Raw genomic sequence first — 26,847 nt, forward strand, 5'->3', positions numbered from 1 at the left:
AATACCCCTAATAAATAGCGTGATTAGTATCCCAGTTACGGAAAAAATATAGTTTCCAATACAATAATTTCTATGGCTATTTCAATGATTTTGTTTATTGTATTTCCTAACATTGTGGGACTAGTAATCAAATTTCTAAATCTTTCATCTAAGGTTTCTAAGTTTTGTTCTAATTGCAATATTTTCATTCATCAATTGATTTACTGTAACTTACTACCAAGGGACTGATTGTTTCTTTGGTTGGACATTAGTTAAGAGGCATAAACATGACAAATTTGGAATAATTTGTATTTTTTCCAACAATAAAAACCTGTAGCTCTTTACTTAGGAGTATTATTTCGGCGATAGCTGAAACCACCCGTTAAAGCTTTTGCGAGGTGTAACTACCCTCCACTAGCTAGCAAAGGGGGGTAGCAGGGGTAGACTAAACACCCTACTCACACCACCACTAGTAATCTACTGTCACTTTACAACTGCGGCAGGATTTCTGGGGAAAGGTGATGGCGGGATCAGGATGTGTAAAGAGCTACAGGTTTGTATGGATAAGAAAATTATAAACTATTCCAAATTTGTCATTTGTTCTGGCACTTTATACAAACCTTCCACTCTTTACATAAGAGACTCGCCCAATGGTGGCTGGAAGTCCTAAAATCAGCTGGCTGGAGACTGTCCTGGGTGACACTCTGTTTCCAACAAGCAGTTTAGAGGACACCCTGACACCTCATGATCCTTAGAGGATGACGGCTTGTGAAATTGGTGCTAGTGTAGAATTTGGCAATGTGACTTGCCCAGGTAAGCGTAATATTGAAGCCAAGTTCCTTACTTAACCTAGACATTGCCTGACTCCACCTCGCTTGGAGAACGGAGACATAACAAATATATCAACATATATTAGGATACACAAAGGGCATGGTACCCACCTGCAGTCTGAGGAGGTTAACTTGCAGAGTTCCTCAGATGCTGAATCCCAAGCACAGGGAGGATGATATTGGCCAGTCACTCATGCATTCATCCTAGACTCTGCCTTCAACCAACTGTTACTTGTCTTGCAAGGGAGCTGCGGTGTTACTAACCACATTTTATGCAGCCACCACAGGACCTAAAGTAAATGTATCCACCTTCCAGTGGGTTATGTCTTGCAGGTAGTGGGCAGTGGCCACTGTTTCCTGTTTCCACACGTCCGCTTGTAACACCTGCATCAAAGAGAAATTCTATTTAATGCCAGGAATGTGTTGATACTCGTGGCTTCATCAGCATGGAGACGACGACTGGAGATGAGGAACCTGGATGCATAGCTCTCTGAATTTCCTGACTAATCTCAGAAGATGGAGAGTTCTCTGTAATATTCCTCTGGTTCTCCCCGTGCTCACCAAGAGCCTACTGATCTGATGGCAGGCTTTAGAGGTTCTTTTCAAGCTTTTCCTCCTTGCCCTCACAGGGCAGAGTAACAGTTGGTCTGGGTCATCTGTTACAGAACGGAGGCTCTCAATGTGGAAGGGCCTGATTGAAGGACCTGCTTCAGCCGGATTCTGAGAGTTGGCTATGGCTCCAGAACGAAACAGAATATCAATTTCCCCCATCCCAGTGAATGAACGATGTCTTTGAACAGACCATGTAGCTCGTTGACATTCTTGGCAATGGCAAAGGACAAAGCTAGGAGAAAGACAGTCTAGGCCAAGTCACAATCTGACGCTTGACGAAGACAGTGCTCTTTTCAGTGAAAACAGTGCAGTATTCCACTACGTTCCCAGGAGGTGGTCCGATTCCTGAAAGAGGGCAGGTGCACTAAGAATTCCGTACAAAGACAGAATGTTCAGTTGAGGAGGGAATGCTAACTCTGTTCAGTTTAAAACAAGGCTTAAAGCTAAGTAATAGCCTTTCATTGACGATACCAGATAAAGTTTATCTCTCTGAGGAACAACAAGAGCTCCGCTATTGTTGGTATAGTGGCACTGAAGGAGTGGAACCCTATCAATGATATCAACCACAAAGGACAGTCCATTTTGCCAGGTTTACTACAGCCGATGTTTCCTCGGAGGTATCGTACCATTCTTTTGTCCCCCTTCTCAAAAGCCTTTCTTTCCAAGGGGTTGCTGGATAACCTCCAGACGTGAAGACGAAGCGATGAAATCATTTGATGGAGGGTTTCCATGTGGTTATCTGAGTAGACCAGTAAATGGAAGGAGCTCTCTTGAAGCCTCTGTGAACACATGCAGAAGGTCCAGGAATCAATCTGCATGTTGCCACAACTGAACTACTGTACTAAGGTCATTGAGGGATCTTGCAATGCCCTGACTTTATTTAGAAGCCTCCTAACTATGCAGAAGGAGGGGAACGAGTAGACTTCTGTCCTGTCCCATGGATGTTGAAGGGCATCTTGTTAGATCGCCTGGACACCCGGTACTGGCAAGCAATATACCAGAAGATTCCGGTTTAGGGACGACGCAAACAGGCCAATTGTTGGTTAACTTCACAAGTCAAACTTTGTTGGCTATCTGCCGATGATTGGTGAATCGGCGATCTGTGAGCCGAAGATGGTAACTGACAGGCAGATGAAGGCTGTCTGGTCAGTCAGCCAAGGAAGGTTGGCAATTAATGAGTTGGTGAGATCGGCTTGGAGAGCCCTAAGAGACAGCAGAATGGTTTAATGATCGTCAGTTGGTGATCGGTGAGTCATTAATGATCAGCGCTCAATCGCGGACTGGCGATCTGTGAGTTAGAGATCGGCAACCTGATGATTGGCTGGTCAGAGATCAGCGAGCTGAGGTTGATGACTAAAGAAAGACGAGCTGCTTACTGGCGATCTAGTGATCAGCAAGCTGATGACTGGTTATTGACTAGCAATCAGCGATCGGCACGCTAGCAATCGGCGATCGGCAAGCTAGCAATTGGCAATCTGGTAATCGGCGAGCTGGTGATCAGCAAACGGTGATCTAGCGATCAGTCGGCTGATGATTTCTCATTAGTGGAGGATGAGCTAGAAATTGGCAATCGTGCTAATGATAGGCTGTTTGCAACGTTCAGATCGTGTTTGCTGACAGTGGTACTGTCAGGAAAAAACTCCTGAAGAGAAAGGGACCAATAGTTCCCTGTGAGGAGTTTCGACCGATGGTAGATACAGTTGATTTGCCTTGGAAGATGGAATCTTCGGGATCTTGAACCCTTCTGTGAAGTGTCTTCCCTTTTTTCCCATCGAGCATGCTGTAATGTGTTTGTGGGGAGGGGAATGGGACAATGGTGACCTGTCAACAAGTTTTCATTTTTTTTCCTTTAGCGCAAGTGCGCAGGAGAGTACTGGAATGCCAACAGCATTTGGTGTTCCCATGCGATCACCCATACAAGTACTGACCAGACCCAGTGTTGATTAATTTCGCTGATCGAACGAGAAGCGGTGTTTTCAAAGTGGTATGGCCATTGACCAGCGTTGGCGCACAGGATGATGGTGGTGTTCAGTTTCTGCTGAAGCGCAGTTTTTGGTGAATGCATAGGCAAGAGCTGGCGCATTGGCGAGCGCTGGATTTGAGAGCGCAAGTGCGCCGGAGAGCGTTGGCGCACAGTAAGGCATTGTGCAGTCTTCCAAGAATGCAGCAGGAGCACATGCACTGGATCTGAGAGCGCAAGTGCGCCAGAGAGTGTTGGCGAGCAGTAAGGCATTGTGCAGTCTCCCTAGAATGCACAGGAGTGAGGGCGGTTGCGCGAGTGCTCAGGATCGTGGGCGTGCAGACCGGGAGGGTGCGATAGTGGGCTAAATCTCGCGCTTAGGATAGAACTAGCGCGGGTGCGCGGGAAGAGTGCTGGTGTGCGCGCGCGGGAGAGAGTACGTGCTCGCGTGAGAGAGGAGTGGCGCGCGAGAGAGGGCTGGCGCGCGCGCAAGAGTGTTGGTGCGCGCAAGAGTGTTGGTGCGCGCAAGAGTGTTAGCACGTGCGCGAGTGTGTTGGCGCGCAAGTGAGTGTGTGTTGGCGCGCAGGTGGGTGTGTGTTGGCGTGCACCAGAGCGGGACAGTGCTGGCGCGCAGGGGACTGATGGAGTGTAGGACAGCGATAGAGTGCATGCGGGAAGAGTGCTGGCGCACAGGACAGCGCTGACGTGTAGGAGGACGCTGGTGCACAGGTGAACATTGGTGTGCAGGAGAGCGCTGGCGCGCAGGACAGCGCTGGCGCGCAGGACAGCGCTGGCGCGCAGGACAGCGCTGGCGCGCAGGACAGCGCTGGCGCGCACGACAGCACTGGCGCGTAGGGCAGCATTTGGCGAGCAGGAGACCAAAGTTGCACGGACGCGCGCTGAAGTTTCGGTGAGCTCTGTTGTGCCGGTGATCGTAGGTTGGATGGTGAGCGCTGGCAAGCTGGCAATTGTTGCTCTTAGTGGCGAGGTTGCGCCGAGGACGACCAGATGATGGCGCGCCCCATGGACACTCTGTAAAGCGTGATGGAACAGGCTGGCGCGCCCCGTGGACACTCTGTAAAGCGTGATGGAACAGATGAGACGTTGGTGGGCGCCGGTGCACTGCAGGGCACTGGTGAGCTGAAGAGCGTTGGCACCCAGCTGCACACTTAGGTAGGGCCTCAGGAGGCTGTACCGGGGACAGGAACAGCAGGTCAGCTAGTAGGAAGATCAGGAACTGGGATGTGCCCTTTGGAAGGGCAAACATCCACCGATGGAGATTGCCAATGATCCATAGAAGAGTCCAGAACCGAAGTCCGAGGACTAGCTGCAGCTTCGTCAGGAGGTCAGAAAGCTGACCTTCAGCAATAGCAATCCTCCGAAGAGGAATCTCTATGAGTGGCCCCTCTCGCGAACGAGAGGGGTAATCACTACGCAGGAGAGACTTGCCTAACGACTCGGCAACGGGGAGCGTAGTCTAGGCATAAACAGCAACAGCAGTTGGAGACGATGAAGTGATGAAGATGAAGGGAAGTTCCTCCTCGGAAGGGAGAAACAACCCCACACCTGGGGAGGAAAACTTGCCCTCGGAAGGGAAAGTAGTCCAACCCCTTGAGGCGAACCTCCTGGTAGCGCTCTAAGATGATCTGCCAAGAGCGCTACCTGAGGAAGCGTAGCCAGAGCTAGTTCCTCGAAGATGAAGTGTTGATCAGGTGTTGCCACGGCGTACTTCTAAGAGGGATGACACCCATGATGACGTCCTCTGAGGGACGGCAGTGACAGCAGATTCCCCAGGCATGAACAGAACAGCTTTGCTTCATCGGCACTTCTAGTCGAACAAAGAAAACTGCATCGCTTGCTAAGGAAAAATAAAATAAGTTATGTAACAGAAAATTCCCTCGAGAGGAACACCTAGTCCACGACGGGAAGGGAGACCACCGAGGGAACAACATAAAATAAGTACTGCGCCCTCCCTTCCCCGGTCAACATTAAAAAGAGAAGGAGAGCGCAGAGTAACTGTAATAAAACAAGAATTACAATTACAGTGGAACCTCTACATCCGAACGTATCTACATCCGAATTTTCCAACATCCGAAGTAAAATTCGAGCAAATTTTTTACTCTACACCCAAATTATATTTCGACACACGAAGTAAGCAATTTTCGTCGTACCGGTTGTATCCGAATTTTTCGACACGCGAAGTACAATTTGAACACGTTCCGACTCTACACCCGAATGTTTTTTTAGACACCCGAAGTAAACAATACTCGTACGCGTAGTCGGTGCTCATAGCGCCTGAAGCGTTTTTTATTTCCGCCGATAGAAGGCAGCACATCGACCTCGGAGGGCCGCTCAATTAGCGCGGCTTGGGTCAGTCCTCTGTTCTCGTCGGCTTCTTGCGGTTGTGCTCTGTGCATTCTGATATTAACTCTGTTTTACAGTAATCGTGATTTTTTACGTGCATCCTTTAATGGTAATTTACGTAAAGTATGGGTCCTAAAAGGCTTAGTTTTGCCAGTGGTAGTGGTAGTGGTGAGAAAAGGAAGAAGGAAATGGTTTCTATAGAAATTAAGCTGGAAATTATTGAAAAACATGAGCGTGGCATCCGCGTGAGTGAACTTGCTAAACAGTATGGCCGTAATATGTCGACAATCTCGACAATCCTTAAACAGAAGGAAGCTATTAAAGCAGTGAAACCTTCTAAGGGGATCACTATAATTTCCAAACGCCGTACCCCTATCATAGAAGAGATGGAACGACTTCTACTAGTGTGGATTAAGGATAGAGAGATCGTTGGCGACACCATCACCGAGACCGTTATCTGCGAGAAGGCGCACGCCATCTTTACGGACTTGAAGGAGGAGAGCTCTGGGGGTGATGCTGGGGAGAGTTCAACCGAGCCTTCCTCAGATGATTTCAAGGCATCTCGTGGCTGGTTTGAGAAATTTAAGAAATAGTCCGGGATTCATTCAGTTGTTCGCCACGGAGAGGCTGCTAGTGTGGACACAAAGGCTGCAGCTGACTTTGTCAAGAACTTTGAAAAGATCGTGAAGGAAGAAGGCTACGTAGAGCAGCAGGTGTTTAATTGTGATGAAACCGGGCTGTTTTGGAAGAAGATGCCGAGTCGAACCTATATCACTGCCGAAGAGAAGAAATTGCCTGGGCATAAGCCAATGAAGGATCGGTTGACTCTTGCCCTATGTGCCAACGCTAGCGGGGACTTTAAAGTCAAGCCCTTACTTGTTTACCATTCAGAGAACCCTAGGGCCTTTGAAGCACACAACGTCGATAAGGATCAGCTTCATGTTTTCTGGCGATCCAACTCGAAGGCCTGGGTCACTAGGCAATTCTTTGTGCAATGGGTAAACCAAGTTTTCGGCCCTTCTGTGAAGAAGTATCTTCATGAACAGAAATTGCCTTTAAAGTGCCTGCTATGCCTTGACAATGCACCCGCTCATCCCCCCGGAATTGAAGATGATATCTTCGATGAATTCAAGTTCATAAAGGTGCTGTATCTTCCACCGAATACCAACTCTATCCTCCAGCCCATGGACCAGCAAGTCATCTCTAATTTTAAGAAGCTGTACACCAAGCACTTCTTTAAGCAGTGCTTTAATGTCACGCAAAGCACCAACTTAACTTTGCGTGAATTTTGGAGGGGCCACTTCAACATCGTGCACTGCTTGAAGATCATAGATCAGGCTTGGGTGGGATTAACTCGACGGACCCTCAATTATGCCTGGAAGAAGCTGTGGCCTGATGCAGTTTCTCCCCGAGATTTCGAGGGTTTTGACCCCGAACCTGATCCCGTGGTCGGTGCAGCGGAAGCCGTAGAGGAAATCGTCTCCCTTGGCAAGTCCATGGGTCTGGAGGTCAACGCAGATGACGTTACGGAACTCGTCGCCGAACATCACGACGAACTGACGACGGATGAGCTCAAGGAACTCCATGCTATGTCGGAGCACATGAGTGATGACGAGGAAGAGAGCGAGGAGGTAGAACATGTGTTAGGTTCAGCGCAAATAAAAGAGGTGTTAGGAAAATATCAAGACGTGGTCGACTTCATCGACAAATACCATCCAAAGAAATTGCAGGTTTGTCGTGTAGTTTCTCAATTCGATGATGTTTGCCTAACTCACTTTCGAAACATTCTGAAAAGCCGTACCAAGCAATTATCTATCGATGCTTTCTTTAAAAAAACTGCGAAGCGAACTTGCGATGAAGAGGATGTAAGTGAACCGAAGAAAACGGCAAAGAGTGAAGCGGAAGAAAGTGAAACACAGAAAACGGAAAAGAGTGAAGCAAAAGAAATTCAGTCAATTTTAAATGTAAGTGATAGTGATTAAAATTACGTAATCATCAAAAAGAAAAAAAGAAAATGTAAAAAAAAAATATAAAATATAAAAATTTAAAAAAATAAGCTAAGTTATGTTAAAGTTCACTTAGTGTAAGTTAGAATAAGTTACGGTAGTGTTACGTTTATCGTAGTTAACCTCTCTACCTCCTCGCCGTCCGTCCGTCTCCTCTCTCCTCTCTGCGTAGCGAAGACGAACAACACCTGCGCTGGAGTTTCTAAGGTAAAGTGACGCTAAAAACCCGTCTCTTATTTATCATTTTTTGCTAATTCTTCTTATTTACATGTCTATTATCTAATTTAGTGTTCATTATTCTCATGGGAAAATTATGTGTAGTAGTTTATTAAGAAGTTATCATAGGTTTTTGGGCTCAACCACGGATTAATCCTATTTCAATGAATTCTTATGGGAAAATTCGTTTCGACATCCGAACATTTTCTACATCCGAAGTTGGTTCTGGAACGGATTAAATTCGTATGTAGAGGTTCCACTGTATTTAAATAAGCTAAAAGCATTCACTAATAGGAAGAACCCCTGATCCTCCGATGGGAAGTGTTCCCCACAGAGAAGAAGCTGAAAAGTTAAAATTTCAAACAATTTTAAGTTCACTTAAATAACTAAAAAAAAAACAATCGGAAGTGCAACCTAACCTGCGAATGGGAAAGGTGCTCCCCCCGTTAGTACACTGTCAGAGGCCCATGAAAGGTGAACAGCCTTGAGAAGAGAAAGACTGTAGTCAATCTCTGATAAGCCACACTCCCTTCCCTCATTAATCAATATGTTCCCCATAGGAAGAGGGAAAGGTGAAGGCAACAGTTGAACGAGGAGGGTCCCAACGACGACGATTCCCCTGCGGTGGCAGCCAAGTCAATGGTAGGATATCTGCCGACAGGAAGACCGAGGGACAAAGGGGGAGAGGTCGGAAGGGAAGGTTCCCCATTCTTGCACAACTGTCTGAGAACCTGTCGTATAAGTATCACACGCACAGCACAAACACTGAAAAGGAAACTCACAACATTTCTATATGTGTATACATGAATATTAAAAAAAGTAGGTTAAAAGACAAAAATTAATGGCAGTCCAAAATAGGCGAGGAGGAAGAGCGGATACAACCGGTCTCCATCCAAGCCAAAAGTAAAGTGAGCTAAATCACCGGTGTGTGAGTGGGAGCGGTCGCAAGCTACCCCTCCCCCCTACCCCCGCTAACTAGCGGTGTGGGTAGTTAACCCTCGCTAAATTTTAATGGCTCGTCATTTCAGCTTCGCAGAAAGTAATACCCCTAAATAAATAGCGAAGGTTTATATTCCAGTTACAGAACAAACTAAAAATTCAGAGTTAATTTGTATTTTTCCTTAAACAATACAAATATGTTATTTTCATTAGTAAAATAAATTTTTGAATATACTTACCCGATAATCATGTAGCTGTCAACTCCGTTGCCCGACAGAAATCTAAGGAGGGATACGCCAGCTATCACAATACTAGAAGGGGGTGTACTAACAGCGCCACCTGTGGCCAGGTACTCAAGTACTTCTTGTTGACACCTCCTCAATTATTCCTCGATCCCACTGGTTCTTTATGGGGAGGAAGGGAGGGTCAATTAAATCATGATTATCGGGTAAGTATATTCAAAAATTTATTTTACTAATGAAAATAACATTTTTCAATATTAAACTTACCCGATAATCATGTAGCTGATTCGCACCCAGGGGGGTGGGTGAAAACCAGTGAACAAGATTAAAGGATAGCCAAGTATCCCCACATTTCATATAACAGTTATCTCTAATAACAAATGAAATAATAAGTACCTGGTAAGGAAGTCGAATTGAACCGTTACTCTGCCTCTTTTTTAAGTTCGTCTTCCTTACTGAGCGCAGCGTTCCTCTTGGAGGCTGAATCAACCCAAGGTGCTAAAGTATATAGGGTTGCAACCCCTACTAAAGGACCTCTACACAACCTTTAACCCAGGCGCTTCTCAAGAATGAATTGACCACCCGCCAAATCAAAAGGATGCGGAAGGCTTCTTAGCCTACCGTAACAACCATAAAAACAACAAAAGAATTCAAGAGAAAAGTTAAAAAGGTTATGGGATTAAGGGAATGTAGTGGCTGAGCCCTCACCTACTACTGCACTCGCTGCTACGAATGGTCCCAGGGTGTAGCAGTTCTCGTAAAGAGACTGGACATCTTTCAGATAAAAAGATGCAAACACTGACTTGCTCCTCCAATAGGTTGCATCCATTACACTCTGCAGAGAACGGTTTTTATTAAAGGCCATCGAAGTAGCTACGGCTCTTACTTCGTGGGTCCTTACCTTCAGCAATGCAAGGTCTTCCTCCTTTAAGTGAGAATGTGCTTCTCTGATCAGAAGCCTTATATAATACGAAAGCCCATTCTTGGACATGGGTCTCGAGGGTTTCTTGATGGCACACCATAAGGCTTCTGACTGTCCTCGGAGAGGTTTAGACCTCTTTAGATAATATTTGAGAGCTCTGACAGGGCAAAGAACTCTCTCAAGTTCGTTACCTACCATGTTGGAAAGGCTAGGTATCTCGAACGATCTAGGCCAAGGACGTGAAGGAAGCTCGTTCTTTGCTAGGAATCCAAGCTGGAAAGAACATGTAGCAGACTCGGTCGTGAAACCAATGTTCTTGCTGAAGGCATGAACCTCACTGACTCTTTTAGCTGTTGCCAGGCAAACGAGAAAAAGAGTCTTGAGGGTAAGGTCCTTGAATGAAGCTGACTGGAGAGGTTCGAACCTAGATGTCATAAGGAACCTTAAGACTACGTCTAAATTCCAGCCTGGAGTGGAAAGACGACGATCTTTAGACGTCTCAAAAGACTTAAGAATGTCTTGAAGGTCCTTGTTGGAAGACAGGTCCAAACCTCTATGGCGGAGAACTGAGGCCAACATACTCCTATATCCCTTAATCGTAGGAGCTGAAAGGGATCTCTCATTTCTAAGATGAAGCAGGAAGTCAGCTATTTGGGTCACAGAGGTATTGGTAGAGGATATTGAATTGGCTCTACACCAGCTTCGAAAGACCTCCCACTTAGACTGGTAGACCCTACGAGTGGAAACCCTCCTTGCTCTGGCAATAGCCCTGGCTGCCTCCTTCGAAAAGCCTCGAGCTCTAGCGAATCTTTCGACAGTCTGAAGGCAGTCAGTTGAAGAGCGTGGAGGTTTGGATGTAACCTGTCTACGTGAGGTTGACGTAGAAGGTCCACTCTTAGAGGTAGAGTCCTGGGGAAGTCTACTAGCCATTGTAGTACCTCTGTGAACCATTCTCTTGCAGGCCAAAGGGGAGCAACCAGCGTCAGCCGTGTCCCTTCGTGCGAGACGAATTTCTGCAGAACCTTGTTGATTATCTTGAACGGAGGGAATGCGTACAGGTCGAGATGGGACCAGTTCAGTAGAAAGGCATCCACATGAACTGCTGCAGGGTCTGGAACAGGAGAACAAAACAGAGGAAGTCTCTTGGTCATGGAGGTGGCAAACAGATCTATGGTAGGTTGACCCCACAAGGTCCAAAGTCTGTTGCACACACTCTTGTGGAGGGTCCATTCCGTGGGAATGACCTGATTCCTTCTGCTCAGACGATCTGCTGACACGTTCATATTGCCCTGGATGAACCTCGTGACTAGAGAGAGGTTTCGACTTCTTGACCAAATGAGGAGGTCCCTTGCGATCTCGTAAAGGCTCCTCGAATGGGTCCCCCCTTGCTTGGAGATGTAAGCCAAGGCTGTGGTGTTGTCCGAGTTCACCTCCACCACTTTGCCTAGCAGGAGGGACTTGAAGTTCAACAGGGCTAGATGAACTGCCAGCAGTTCCTTGCAGTTGATGTGGAGAGATCGTTGTTCCTCGTTCCACATTCCGGAGCATTCCTTTCCGTCCAAGGTTGCACCCCAGCCCGAGTCCGATGCATCTGAGAAGAGATGAAGATTGGGGGTCTGAATGGCCAAGGATAGACCCTCTCTGAGAAGAAGGTTGTGCTTCCACCACAGGAGAGTGGTCTTCATCTCTTGGTTGATAGGGATAGAGATTGCTTCCAGGGTAGAACTCTTGTCCCAATGAGCTGCAAGGTGGAATTGAAGAGGGCGGAGGTGGAGTCTGCCCAGCTCGACAAACAGGGCTAGGGACGAGAGAGTCCCTGTGAGGCTCATCCACTGTCTCACTGAGCAACTGTTCCTCTTCAGCATGCTCATGATGCACTCTAGGGCTTGGCTTATCCTGGGGGCCGATGGAAAAGCCCGAAAACTCTGACTCTGAATTTCCATTCCCAGATACACGATGGATTGTGAGGGAATGAGTTGAGATTTTTCCAAATTGACTAATAGACCCAGGTCTCTGATAAGGTCTAAAGTCCAATGAAGATTCTCCAGACAACGACGACTCGAGGAGGCTCTCAACAGCCAGTCGTCTAGGTAGAGGGAGGCTCTGATGTTTGACAAGTGAAGGAACTTGGCTACATTCCTCATCAGAAGGGTAAAGACCATAGGAGCTGTGCTTAGGCCAAAACACAGGGCTTGGAATTGGTAGACGACCTTTCCGAAAACGAATCTTAGGAAAGGTTGGGAGTCTGGATGAATCGGAACGTGAAAATAAGCATCTTTCAAGTCCAATGAGACCATCCAGTCCTCCTGTCTGACCGCTGCTAAGACCGACTTGGTCGTCTCCATCGTGAACGTCAGCTTGGTGACATACTCGTTGAGAGCGCTGACGTCCAGGACAGGTCTCCAACCTCCTGTCTTCTTGGCCACAAGAAAGAGGCGGTTGTAGAAGCCCGGGGATTGATGGTCCCGGACTACAACCACAGCCTTCTTCTGCACAAGAAGTGACACCTCCTGGTGCAAAGCTAGCCTCTTGTCCTCCTCTTTGTAGTTGGGAGAGAGGTTGATGGGCGAAGTGGTCAGAGGTGGTTGAAGGAAGAATGGAATCCTGTAACCGAACCTCAGCCAACTGACAGACTGTGCGTCTGCACCTCTCATCTCCCAAGCTCGCCAGAAGGTCTTGAGTCTGGCTCCTACTGTCGTCTGGAGAATCGGAGAGTCAGTGTTTTCCTTTGGATGGCTTGGATCCTTTCCTGGACTTGCCTCTGTAAGAGTCTGGACGGGAGCTTCCTCGGCTGGGGGCTCTACCACGAAAGGGCGGTATGAATCTAGTCGCAGGAGTATCAGTCACTGGGGAGCGGTAAGTCTTAGGGGCTGAGGTGGAAGCCTTAGACTTACGAGCCGAAGAAGCCACAAGATCGTGCGTGTCTTTCTGAATCAAAGCAGCCGACAAATCTTTAATGAGCTCTTCGGGAAAAATAAACTTCGAAAGAGGAGCAAACAGAAGTTGTGAACGTTGGCAAGGGGTAATGCTGGCGGAAAGGAAAGAACACAGCTGTTCCCTTTTCTTCAAAACCCCTGACACGAATAAGGACGCTAGCTCGCCCGATCCGTCTCTGATGGCCTTATCCATACAGGACATTAACAGCATGGCAGAATCTTTGTCCGTATGGGAGGTTTTCTTGCTGAGGGCCCCCAGGCACCAGTCTAGAAAATTAAACATTTCAAACGCTCTAAACACTCCTTTAAGCAAGTGATCCAAGTCCGAAAAGGTCCAACACACTTTTGAGCGTCTCATAGCAGATCTTCGAGGCGAGTCTACCAGACTTGAGAAGTCAGCCTGGGCAGAGGCAGGTATTCCCAAGCCTGGTGCTTCCCCTGTGGCATACCAAACGCTCGCTTTCGAAGTGAGCTTCGTTGGAGGGAACATGAAGGAAGTCTTGCCAAGAAGTTGCTTAGACTGCAGCCATTCCCCTAGGATCCTAAAAGCCCTCTTGGAGGATCTAGCTAGGACAAGCTTGGTATAGGAAGACTGAGCTTGTTGCACTCCCAGCGAAAACTCAGATGGTGGAGAGCGGGGTATAGCTGAGACAAAATGGTCTGGATAAACCTCCCTGAGAAGAGCCAAGACCTTGCGAAAATCAAGAGACTGTGGAGAGGGTCTGGAGTCGTCCACATCCGAAGAGGGATCAAGGTGTGCTTCCTCATCATCCGAAATCTCAACCCCAGAATGAGGCGACGGGATCGGATACGAATGCTGAACCGCAGAGTCAGAACGAGCAGGAACAACAACAGAGGTGGAAGGAGGAGGTGCAGCAAGTTCCTGTTCCTGTGGTATGAGTGAAGCGTGAATAGATCGAGGCTGTGCCGAACAAGGTAAAGTTCCAGCAAGCAGAGATGTCTGAGTAGCAGGATCAGGGTGCACGGGTAGAGCTCGGTGCAGCAGCTGAGCAGACTGACTCACAGGTGGAAGAGGTTCAACATCGTACGCCTGGCAGATGGAGCTGCGACTGGGTGCAGCGAGTGCAGGCGGGTGCAGCACAGGCTGAACCGGTGCAGGAGGCTGGTGCACCACCGGTGCAGGCGGGTGCAGCAAAGGCTGAACGGGTGCAGGAGGTTGGTGCACCACCGGTGCAGGCGGGTGCAGCACAGGCTGAACGGGTGCAGGAGGTTGGTGCACCACCGGTGCAGGCGGGTGCAGCACAGGCTGAACGGGTGCAGGAGGTTGGTGCACCACCGGTGCAGGAGGGTGCAGCACAGGCTGAACCGGTGCAGGAGATAGGTGCACCACAGGTGCAGGAGGTGCAGCACTCTCAGCACGACACTCACGCATCAGGTCCGAAAGCTGAGCTTGCATGGACTGAAGCATAGACCACTTGGGATCAGCAGAGACAGTAGCAGACTGAGGTAAAGCCATAACAGTGGTTGCACCACCGGTGCAGCTCTGTTGTACCTTACTCCTCTTGGGCGGAGTACAATCGCTAGAAGACTGAGGCGAGTCAGAGCTGAGCCAACGACTGCAACCTGGCTGAGCACTCGTGGGTTGGACTCTGCGTTTAAGAGGTCTAGAGACCTGAGACCAACGATTCTTCCCCGAGAGAAGATCAGCGGACGAGCGGAAGACGGGCTCAATCGTCTGCAAGTGGGAGTGACGGTCTGTGGTAGACACGCCCGCAACCACTGAGGATGATTCTGTGCGCCTAACAAGGCCTGCCGAACCCTTATGCCCTTCGACATTGCTTCTCCCCTGGGCTTGGGAGCTTGCAAGAGGTCCCGGACTGGGAGAACGACTGGCTCGCACAGAAAAATCCCCACGCACCACACTGGCACTAACACTAGTACAAGGCACTGCACCGACACTAGCACTCGTCACAGCACTGGCACTAACTTCACCCACTGCACTCTTGGCCTTCAACTCTTTCACTTCGGCCATCAGAGACTTATGGTCACTTACCACTGACTCTACCTTATCGCCTAAAGCCTGAATAGCACGTAAAACCACTGACATATCAGGCGGAGGGCACACAGTAGGATCGGGGGTAGCCACTACAGGGGTAGGATCAGGAAGAGGATCATGAGATGAGGAAAATAAAGAAGAGTGAGAAGAACTCCTCCTAGCTCTAATTCTCTCTAACTTAGAAGAATACTTTAAAAGTCGGACAAAATCCAATTCCGAAAGACCGGCGCATTCCTCACATCGATTTTCTAACTGACAGGGTCTGTCCCTACAGTCAGAACAAGCGGTGTGAGGATCTACCGAGACCTTCGGAATACGTCTATTGCAAGACCTACAACGTCTATGGGAGGGGGCTTGCGAAATGTCAGACATTTTGTTTTCAAGAGAAGTCAAAGGGAGATCCAAAAAACAAGCAAAAATTCGTTAACCGTTAAACTGAATTAAATAAAAGCTATCTAGCTAATATCAGAAGGTTTCCAGTAATGCGACAGCCGTAAATCAAAGAGAATACATCACCAAATAAGCGAGAATAAACTCGAAGACCATGAGCGTATCCCAGAACGTCTAGCCGGAGGCACGACAGAGGAATAATTGAGGAGGTGTCAACAAGAAGTACTTGAGTACCTGGCCACAGGTGGCGCTGTTAGTACACCCCCTTCTAGTATTGTGATAGCTGGCGTATCCCTCCTTAGATTTCTGTCGGGCAACGGAGTTGACAGCTACATGATTATCGGGTAAGTTTAATATTGAAAACTGGAGTTTTTTTAATTGAGGATACCTTTCAGCAAAGCTGGAAGGTAGCCATTAGACTAAAAGTGCAAGGTGGCAACCCTGCCTAACCACTTGAGTGGGTAGGCAGGGGGTGGCTGGGGGGTACCTAGCCACATATATATACTCTCACAGCTGTGAACTACGTCACTTTTTGACTGCAGGCAAGACTTACTGGGAGACAGGTTATGATGGGCCAATTTATATTAATAACTACAGGTCTGAATTAGTTAGGGAAATATACAAATTATCTCCGAATTTGTCATTTGTTCCCATACTAACAAACCTTACGTTATTTATTTTGGATGACTCACTCTTATGAGGGTGAAAGTTCTATATCTGGCACGGACATTTACCTAGGTTTACCTAGTACAGTATATGACTGTGGTCTAGGGAAAACCTTGCCACCTCACTAACAATACAAACCAATTATGATAGTGACCTGAGCAACTCAATTGTTGTGAGATATCATATGACTAGGCAAGAAAGTGGGTGGGGCTCCTCGCCCCTATGCACTGCCTATCGCTAACTTCCTTGTTAACAAACTGAATGGTCTATCTCTGAACACTGAAGACATTCCATATTATAAAGTACAAAAGGTTTGTATACAAGTAGGAACAAATGAGGTTTATTCATTTGTGAACTCAAAAGCTAAGTCCAAACCTATACGCTGAGATACAGTGAAAAAACTTCAGTGTACAGTACCTGCATTGTAATTATCTGTGATATAATGAGAGGTGGATCCCATATCTTGTATCTAAATCCTCCAGCCATAACCAAAACCTGTAACATAAAAGAGAGGGATAATGTGGATGTTCTGTACCAGAAATTGATAAAAGACTACAATTCTTTGGTAGGGAGTTTATCATTACACAGTACTGTCGTGGTAAAGATTAAAACTTACACTATACAATAACAAACAGGAAACTATACAAACCAGAGACCCATTGACTTCAGTGAAGCTGAAATGGCCATAAAAGTTTAAATGAGGTACATAGTTACAACTATACTTGTGAGTGATAGATAAGCACTGCCAGACAGTCAACCAGTTAGACAAACCATCATCCTTTAATAGAAGACTCATCCTTAGGAGATTGTCACTATGAACCAAAAGCTGGAGGCAATGTTGGAGAACCCAACCCTGTGTAGGGGAAAATGTGATGCCTCCTGTGTACTTTCTATCGGTCTGATCATGATGTCACACACATTAAGTTAGGCCATACCAAGGGAAACTGATAAACAATCACAGAACCTACACTCTTGTACAGGAGATGTTGCCCTTATGTTTTTCTTATTATGAAAAATGGGTTTGCACACTATCAGTCCTGGGATGGTGGAAGAGCTACTTCTTACCAAATCTTGTCTGAAAAGAAAGGTTGCTCGGTTAGGAAGCGTACCTGCATCTGTCAGTCCAGTCCAGCACGTAATGGCCAGTCATCCCAATCTTCGTTCTATGCTTATGTCAAAACCGATATCTTATGGAGAGATGATTCTTGTCCCATGAGGGAGTTAGGCTGGCTTCAAAACTTGTTGAGCAGCCACCACAGGACTAAGGGAAATGGTATCCAAAGACTTGTGGGCATACTCCTGCAGGTTGTGGTAGGTGAAAATTGTCTGGCATTTCCAGGCTCATACCTTCAAATACTCGGCCACTGACAGATTTTTTCAGGAAGAATGAGTGGAGCTGATACCCCTTACTTTGGGAGCCAATGCCAAAGATGGCTCTTCAGTAATCTCACTGACTGAAGGATAGGCATGTCAGATGTCTTTCTCTTGATACTGCTAATGCTAATAAAGTGTCTTGTGCTCGGACTTCATGCGCCTAGCCATATTAAGGTAGTGCTGTAGAGCTCTTACAAAGAGAAAAAGTTACCTTGATTCCAACTAGATACCTCTTGGAGAGAAGAGATGGAGAAGGACTTGAACCTCAAACTGTGGACTGCTGAGTTCTGGATCATGGCCAAGAGTTCATGAAAACAAGGAATAATGTGATATTTATACAAAAAGCCATCCAACTCAACAACTCGCTTTGCTGACACCAAAGCTAGTACAGAAACAGTCTTGCGTATAATACCTTTCTGACACCTGTCTCTAAAGCTCATTTGGGGCACACATAAGAGATCTGAGAACTAAGATAATATCCCACTCAGAGGGCCTGAGTTCCATGGGTGGACAAGACTGCTCGAAACTCCTCATGAGCAATGGCAGTTCCCCCAAGGAGAAAAGGTTTAAAAACTCTTCAGTCTGAGGAATTGGCACAAGTATGAGAGATAGCCTTTCACCACAGTGACTGAAAAAGTTTCTCTCAGAAAAGGAAAAAGAGCATACCAATTGCAGAGATGCTCCAACTGAAGAAATTTCCTTTCTATGATACCAATTACAAATGATGACCCACTTCCCTTGGTAGACAGCTGTTGAGGTCCTTAACACCTGTGCAGTACCTCATGAAAAGCCTTTTACTCAAGAGGAAATGGATAGTCTCCAGCCATCAAGTGCAAAGTACTCCAATTAGTGATGATAACTCTGAAGGTGGGGCAGACAGAAAATAGAGGGGCAATGGGTGGTTCTCTCAGACCCTTGACAAGGAGCATCACCAAATCTGGATACCATTTAGTGTAAGGCCACCTGGGAACCATCAGGGTCATACTAAGACCCAAAGTCGGAACCAGCCTGTTGATAATTGGAGAATCAGGCAGAGAGAGGAAAGACCTATAGATACAGGTTGTCCCAAGGATGTAGAAAAGCATTCTCGAACACTGATCAAGGGTTTGGAGTGGAGGACCATGCCACTAGGAATTTCTTGTTCGGCCGTGTGGCAAACAGGGTGATCACCAGTGATCCACAAAGCGCAAAAAGCCTTTCTGCCTAGCAATGATGATGGGACCATTCTGTATGTATAATCTGCCCCAAGCACCAAAGTGCGTCTGCTAGCACATTGTTCTTGCCTAGAATGAGCTTGCATATAATTCTACAGCATTGTCAACTGCCCAGATTTGCACTTGTTTTGTCTACGCTAAAAGACAGTACAAGATAGTCCCTGCTTGCTTATTGATAAGTTACAACTGTAGTGTTGTCGATAATCGGCACCATTAAGTGCCCTATAAACTCTGTTGGAAAGCTTACAGGGCTAGGGATGATGCTGCTTTTCTTCTGGGGATCAGACACTTGAGGAAAAATTATTCCTTGTGCGAGTCCCACCTCTCCTAGGATGCATCTGAGAACAGAGGTATCTCTGAATGGGAAGAGTTGAGTGGAACTTCACTGGTGAGGTTTTTATCATTTATACCCCACGAAAGATCATCCTGCACCTCGTTCGACTGGTACAAGATGTAAAAGGAGATCGCTGGCTGCTGATCACTCTGATGGAGACACCCATGTGGAACAAGTTTCTTTAAAGAGAAAAGATGTCCCAAGAGACATTGCCACTGCTGAGCTGGGAGTTTTAGCTTGAACAGGAATAGAAGCACCACCTCTCTGAGCCTGCTGATGCAAGCCTCTGATGTAAACTCTCTAGCTGTTGCTCTCTATCAGCATAACCAGGTACTTCATCTTCTAATTGGACGTGAGAGTTAACTTTTCCAAATTGACCACAACCTCCAGATTACAATAAATGGAAGGCAGTCTGTTTCAATCCTGAAATAACTTTTCCATGGAGGAGGCCAGGATCAGCCAATCATTGAGATACCTCTTAAGACATATCCTATTTGAGTAAGTCCAAGCTGAGACTGGCATGAACAATAGTTTGAGTATTTGGGAAGCAGTGGACAGTCTGAAGCACAGGGCTTTGCACTGGTACAATATTCCTTCGAGGACTAATAAAACGGTTGAGAAATGAGCTGCCGCAGCAGAGGTCTGTACTCTACTGAGTCCCCCTCCAGTTTATTTCCTTGTATTCTTTCCTCACTGGGCTATTTTTCCCTGTCAGAGCCCTTAGGGTTACAGCAACTTGCTTTTCAAACTATTGGTTGTAGCTTATCTTGTAATTATAATGAGAATAATAATACTGTCTTCACAAGTTATTATGATTCTTTAACATTTTTTTTTTTCTTGTCCTATTCTTGGAAAGAGGAATGTTGTAACCCTGGAAAAGCGATACTTTACTATTGCAAGATATTATATATTTTCATACTTTGTAACTCTGATGGGACCCAGTCAAAAAGAACAAAGGATATAAACAGTATCCAAAACAGGAACCAAGATGAGAATAGTAACGCTATGTTTAGAAATGATATATCATCTGTAACACAGTGAAGGGACAATAATATGACATTTGGAAGTAATTTACATTTTACCTAACAACACAAATCTGGAGCTCTTTACTGTGGATTATTATTTTGGCGAACCTGAAACCAGCGAGTAAGCTTTTTGTCAGGGTATAACTACCCACTGATACTTATTGGGGGGGGGGGGAAGCAGGGTAGGTTAACCCTCCTGCTCACAATAGCACAAGCAACTAACCGTCACTTTTGTGACTGGGACAGGACTTTCAGGTGGTTGGTGCTGGCGGGTCAATATGTGTAAAGAGCTCCAGGTTTGTATTGGTAAAAAAAAATGCAAATTACTTCCAAATTTGTCATTTATTCCTGTGGAAAATACAAACCTTCCGCTCTTTTCTGTGAGACTCGCCTTTCGGTGGGTGGAAGTCCGAAACCAACTGGCTGGCAACTGTCCTGGGATGGCCTCTATATAGGGATACCTTGAGGGATCCTGCACATCATTATCCTCGTAGAATAATGGCCAGAGCAATCATTGCTGGAGAATAAGGAGTTATTCTGTTGGAACATACGTCATAGCTATTTGGCCCGTGCCCTCTACTAATGTATATTTCTTCCCACCTCCCCCTGATAGGAGAATGGGGACATAACACATATATGTACGTACATGTATATGCGGTTGTCCAAAAAGCGTGATACTCACCCTCAGAAGAACGAAGTCGGCTGTCCAGAGTCCCCCAATCGCTGCACCCCAAGAGAGGGAAGATGAAGTAGGAAGTGGACAATTACTGCCACATTCATCCTAGACTTACTTCACAGGTAACCTCTACCCTCGAACCTCTAATACTTGTACTAAAAGGGAGCTGAGGTGTTTAGATCACGTTATGAGCAGCCACCACATTACCTATTGAGAATGTGTATAGGCTCCTGTTGGTAATGTCTTGCAGGTAGAGGGAGTTGAATGTTGTTTGACGTTTCCAACTGCCTGCTTGAAGTACCTGGTGAACAGAAAAATTCTTTAAGAATGCCAGGGAAGTACTTACTCCCCTGACATCATGGGCACGGGGACGTCTACTGGCGCCGAGGTGTCTGAGGCCTGTGCCCTTTCTATTACCCGCCTGATCCAAGAGGAGATCAAGTTTTTCGTGATTCTCCTCTTGGTCTTCCTCCTGCTCCCGAACAGCTTGTTGATCTGGGGTCGAGCTTTTCTCGTCCTTTTAAGATATAACCTCAGCGCCCTTACCAAGGATGGTAACAGTTGATCAGTATTGGCTGTTACCAATCAAACTCCCAATCCAAAAGGGCTCGAATGTAGGATTTGCTTAAGACGGATTTTGAGTCTGCAACAAACTCAGGGATGAAACCGAGCGTGACCTGTCACCCATCCCCTTGAATGGGTGATGTCGTATGAAAGACCATGTAGCTCGCTGACTCTACCTGCAGAGGTCAGGGCCAAAAGAAAACAGTCTTTAAGGTCAGGTCCTTATCCAAGGCTTCACATAAAGGCTCATAGGGGGCTCCTTTCCATGAACGTAAGACCCTGACAATGTTCCGAGGAGGTGATCTAACTTTCGACTGACAACAACGTTTGAAGTTCTGTATTAAAGTGACAATTCCGTCGAGGAGGAAATGTTAACTTGATTCAGTTCGAAGACAATGTTCAAGGCTGAACGAAAGCCTTTCACCACTGACACTGAGTGGAGTTTTTCCTCCCTTAGGTACAGTAAAAACTCCACTACTGCTGGACCACTTGGCCTGATACACTGCAGGCGACGACTCCCGCCACGGGTATCTTGCTATGCGCCTAGCAAACGGCTTTGAAAAGCCTCTCTTTGCAAGTATTTGCTGGATAGCCTCCAGGAGTGAAGACATAGCAATGATATCGCTTGGTGGAAAATCTTCACGTGCGGTTGTCTGAGTTACTCGGGAAGTGGAAGGAGCTATCTTGGTGCCACTGTGAGCAGATGCAGAAGGTCTGGAAATCATTCTGCATAATGCCAGAGCAGAGCTATGAGGGTCATTGCTAGATTTTGCGATGCCCTTACCCTGTACATTAGCCTCCTTACTAGGCCGAAGGAGGGGAATAGCTAGACGTCCATCTTGTCTCACGGGTGTTGAAAAGCAACCTGCCCAAACATTTGTGGTTCCGGTACTGTGAGTAGTACACCGGAAGTTCCAGTTGAGGGACGTAGCGGACAGATCAATTGTCCATTCAAAGCCAACTGAGTCCTGCTTAGACTGTCCGCCAGCACGTTTTTCTTGCCCCGGGATGAAGCGGGCTGTTAAGGCTACCAAATTTTCTTCCGTCCACCTGAAGATTTTCACAGCTAGCAAGCATAGGTGCTGTGAACAGGTATCTCCTTGTTTGTTTAAGTGAGACACTAAAGTAGTGTTGTTGCTCATCAGCTATACGTAATGCCCTGAAAGGAGCTGAAGTTAGTACTTGAGGGTCAGCTAGGCTGTCCTCATTTCCAGGAGATTATGTGGCACCACGTTCCGGATTCGAACCAAAGTCTGGATACCGACATGTATAACATATGACTCCCCTCCCCCTTCTATTAATTTGTCCAGGGGAGGAGAGAGAAAATCTGCTCGGAGCCCCACCGGTTATAGGGTACTCAGTGGGTCTCTGCGCTGAGACCAGAAGGTCATCAGCTGTCACTGTAGAGACCATATGTGAAGACAGCCGTGGGGTACTAACTTTGAGAATTTGAAAATGCCAGAATTGAATCTTGCTTTTATGGCTAGATACAGTAGCGTACGCTACTCTAGCCTAGCGAGGAGAGTTTCACAAACTCGCCATGCTTACTATGGTGAGGCCAGGGTCTCACCTGAGGTGAGGTTCTTGCAAACCAGCCATTGAAACTAAGGCGAGACGAGGGTCTCGCAAACCTGGTCTCGGGTACTAAGGCGAGGAGAGAGTCTCGCAAGAAGAGAGCGTTTCGCACGAGGCGAGAATCTCGCAAAACCTCACCTTGGGTACTAAGAGGAGGCAAGGGTCTCGCAGACCTTCATCGGGCAGAAGTGCTCCAAAATCCAAGGTCCTCTTGGAACTCCAACCAATCGTATCCCCAAAAAAGGGGCTGATGGTGAGTAGCCGTATGTCATCCCCTCGAAAAGGAATGCAAAAGGCTTTGCTGGACTTCAAGACCAGCAGTTTCTTCCTAGTTATAATTTGAAACTATCAGGCGCAGCGAAGAGCTTGGCCTCACAAAGCTCTAAGAGCTTTGTCCCGCCCAGAGGAATGATGTGGCAATAACCCAGAAGAGTTCAGGCCTACGAGACTTGTCGATGGGAGAGAAGGCGGCTGGCCACTCGGCAGTCGTCACCATCTGCGGCAAAGATCCCAGAGGGAAATTACAACAAGACTTATTTCGTACACTGAGGGTACGGCGGCGGCGACTAAGAATCGTAAGTAATCACCTAACTCATTCATCAACAAGCTACGAAGAGCAGCCGAAAGAATCCCCCAAAGGGGAAGTTGCTCAACACCTGGTGGAGGTTAACCCTCCCTCGAAAGGGAAAATTATCCAATACCTGGAGGCACACCTCCCGGCAGTACTCTTTGCTTCCCGGCAACAAGCTAAGCTCAAGTTGAAGGTTGACATCGAGTGTTGCCCGTGAAACGTAGCCGAAGCTCGTTTCTGGGTTTACCCCCAAAGGGTTACATGACAAGCCACTATGAGGAATTCTTGATAACCAGTACTCATGCCCACCAGCCGAAGCAGAGCGAATGTTGGGCTAGCAGCTGAGGCCTCTTGCTATCTTCCTTGCACAGGGTTACCTGTGAAAGGAAGGCAGCTCAAAAGAAAGGAACATTCTATTAAGCATTAGGCCAGTTGCTTTTAATCGTAACCAGTTAAAAAGGTATGGTGGGAGAGAAAGACTACTTCTTTACTCTACCAAGCCAAAATAAAGTGTGTCGGTTAGTTGCTAGTGCTGGTGTGAGCGGTAGGGTTAACCTACCCTGCTCCCCCCACTAGCTAGCAGTGGGTAGTTACATCCTGACAAAAAAGCTTATCGGCTGGTTTCAGCTTCGCCGAAATAACATTCTATAGTAAATAACAGAAGGTCTGTATTTTGCACAGGAACAAATGTGATTACTGTACTTAGCAAATGTGATTACTGTACTTAGCCTCTGAAAAGCGAACAGGAGAGCATGGTACTGAACAACACACAGGTGCGTTGTGCAAGTACTGTATGTGTCACTTGATGGGGAGGAGCCTTAACCCCAATCCTGTGCATGAGATGGGAGGCTCTTGAGAACAGTCCTAGGAGGGTACTTGCTCCTATTCCCTATCCCATAAATACATTTTAAGGTCTACGTGCAGGAAAAGATCTTATCACTTGGGAAGCTCTTGGCATGTGAGAAAATCTTGGCGCATGGGAAGATCTTAATGCAGTGGAAAATATTGGTGCGTAGACTGGGAGCACTGGAATGGAACAGGTAACACATGATCTTGTTCCTCCACATGTGTGAGTACTTGGGAACATCTCGATTCACAATCACACAATGAACAAGTTTGAAGTGCCAGAGTTGTCAAAATGCAATATGCTCAATCAGGCAGGGTCTGATCAAATAGTATACGAGTGGGTAGAGACCAAGCGCATAATAGACATGCTGAGAATAATCACAAAGGGACTGTGGATTGTATTTATTCAAGCGAGCGTAATTGGGAATACAGTATATCATTGCTAAAACAGGTGAGGAGAAGATTGTGGTTTCCTTTTCACTACGAGTGATCTTCTCTTCAGGGATGAAGAATCCATAGGGAGATATCCTAACGTGTACCTCTATAATCCAGGAGGAGGAGCGGAAAAGGGATGTGCCCTTCATCCTGACAAACAGTGAGTCCGCTTAGTCCATTAGGGCCAAGCAACGGTAGCACCTTTAGCACGTACCAAGACACGTTTTTGGGATAAATATGTTCTTGGTATGCACCATCTCTTTGTAATGTACGTGGAGAAGAGATCGATCGGAATATCACCATACTCTGGCTGCTCGATCTTCATGGACTTCGACCACTACTTTTTTCTCTTTGAGGCAGAAGTAGTGACATTAGCAGGCTCAGCCAAGGGCACTTGGTTTGCTATGAGACTGAACACAGGTAGCAGGAGCATAAGCACCTGTCTCTCTCTCTCTCTCATTTAAGAGAGAGAAAAAGATCAGTCAATCGTCCGGGGAAGGGGGAAGAAGGGCTGCATTACCTCTTTCTGCCAATGGAGCATTAGCGATGTCCAAGGAATGTCAAATTCCTTGGGTTCCCACTATCATCATCGGCGTAAGGCCACACTATCTAAGGAATGACAGTAACAGTCATGCCACCATACAGAAACAAGGATAATGTGGATAACCACAGATATGTACAGAGAACTGTCACACATTACCTGGGAAACATCTGCACACCAATATCTTCTTCTTTTTATCTATCCTTCTAACACAATATGCCTGTTTGCATATCTATCCATTTTTCCTAAAAGAGAATGCAAAAAATTAAAACATGACAAATTTGTAGATAATTTGTATTTCTCCTAACTATACTGTACAAATCTTAGCTACTTAATAGGGGTATTACTTTCGGCGTAGTTGAAATGACAAGCCATTAATTTTTAACAAGGGTTAACTACTCACACTGCTAGTTAGAGAGGGTAGCTTGCTACCGCTGCCCTCACACACCTGTGATTGAGCTCACTTTGCTTGGAGGTAGGACTTCAAGGGGTATAGGGCTGGCAGGCAAGTTTGGTTAAATAGCTAAGGTTTGTATAGTTAGGAAAAATACAAATTATCTACGAATTTGTCATTTGTTCCGTAACTCGAATACAAACCACGCTATTTAATAGGGGTGACTCACCCATCAGGAAGGGTGGACATCCCAAGAAATCTGACTTTTTGGCTTTACCTGGGGCTCCTTATCTGAGTGTGCTTGCACTCAAAGAATAAAGGAATTCCTGCACCTCGCTAAAACCTTGCTACGCAAGGTTCGCGGCCTACGCAAGCTGTGTGTGAAGTTATGTAGAAATGTGACTCGTCCTAGAAAGTTATTCCGAAGTTCTTTAGATGGAAAACTGTCCACTAGGACTTTCCCAATACCACCTCGTCAGGGGATGGGGACGCAACAGTATTAATCTTAATACTAGGTACACAAGGGAGCATGGTTTACCTGCAGTGGTTTGAGGTCAGCTATGCAGAGAACCCAGGATGCTGCTTTCCCCAAGAGAGGGGAGAATGAAGAAAAGAATAAGGGCCAATCAAACCTTTTCATTCACGCAGACTAAAACCAGGTAACAATGCCCTCAACCTTCTGCTACTTTTCCAATAAGGAGCTTGAGGTTTTAAACCCGTTGTTGTGCAGCCACCACAGGACCGATAGAAAACCTATCGAGTCTCCTGTGAGTCACATCTTACAGGTAGTGGGATATGAACATGTTTTGACGTTTCCACACTCCAGCTTGAAGAACCTGCGTCACTGAGTAATTTCTTTTGAAGGCCAGGGATGTAGCTATGGCCCTGATATCATGTGCTCTGGGGCGACGTGACGGAGGAGGGTCTGGATTCAGTGCAAGGTCAATGACCCTGCGAATCCATGCTGAGATGTTGTTCTTGGTGACCCTGCTCTTGGTCCTTCCTGTGCTGACGAATTGTGCAGGCACAAGAGGACGGGCTGCGGCTTTTCTCTTGAGGTACAGCCTCAAACTCCTTACTTGGCATAGTAACAGATGGTCTGGGTCATCTGTTACAGCGGAGACTAGAAATCCAGGAGTCGAATCGAGGATCCGCTGCTCCCGGGTTCTGAGTCTTAGCAATAAACTCAGGGACGAAGCTGAACGTTACCTCTTCCCAT

At 46.7% G+C, this 26,847-nt stretch overlaps 1 protein-coding gene and 1 pseudogene across 4 annotated transcripts in view; both read right to left on the minus strand.

Annotated features, from left to right (window-relative positions):
• Sys1 (Sys1 golgi trafficking protein) overlaps positions 1 to 26,847 on the minus strand; it is a 162,992-nt gene that overhangs the window by 106,997 nt on the left and 29,148 nt on the right. For 3 of the 4 annotated variants that reach the window (XM_068363816.1, XM_068363817.1, XM_068363818.1), the window contains exon 2: positions 16,497 to 16,574. In XM_068363816.1, coding sequence (XP_068219917.1) covers positions 16,497 to 16,565 — 69 coding nt within the window. In that variant the 5' untranslated portion in view covers positions 16,566 to 16,574. Of the gene's footprint in view, positions 1 to 16,496; positions 16,584 to 26,847 lie in introns of those variants that run through there. The other variant, XM_068363815.1, reaches the window with a different exon arrangement.
• Positions 3,301 to 3,419, minus strand: LOC137632084 (5S ribosomal RNA; annotated as a pseudogene).

Source organism: Palaemon carinicauda, chromosome 40, assembly GCF_036898095.1.
Source record: "Palaemon carinicauda isolate YSFRI2023 chromosome 40, ASM3689809v2, whole genome shotgun sequence".
In the NCBI taxonomy this organism is placed as follows: Eukaryota; Metazoa; Arthropoda; class Malacostraca; order Decapoda; family Palaemonidae; genus Palaemon; species Palaemon carinicauda.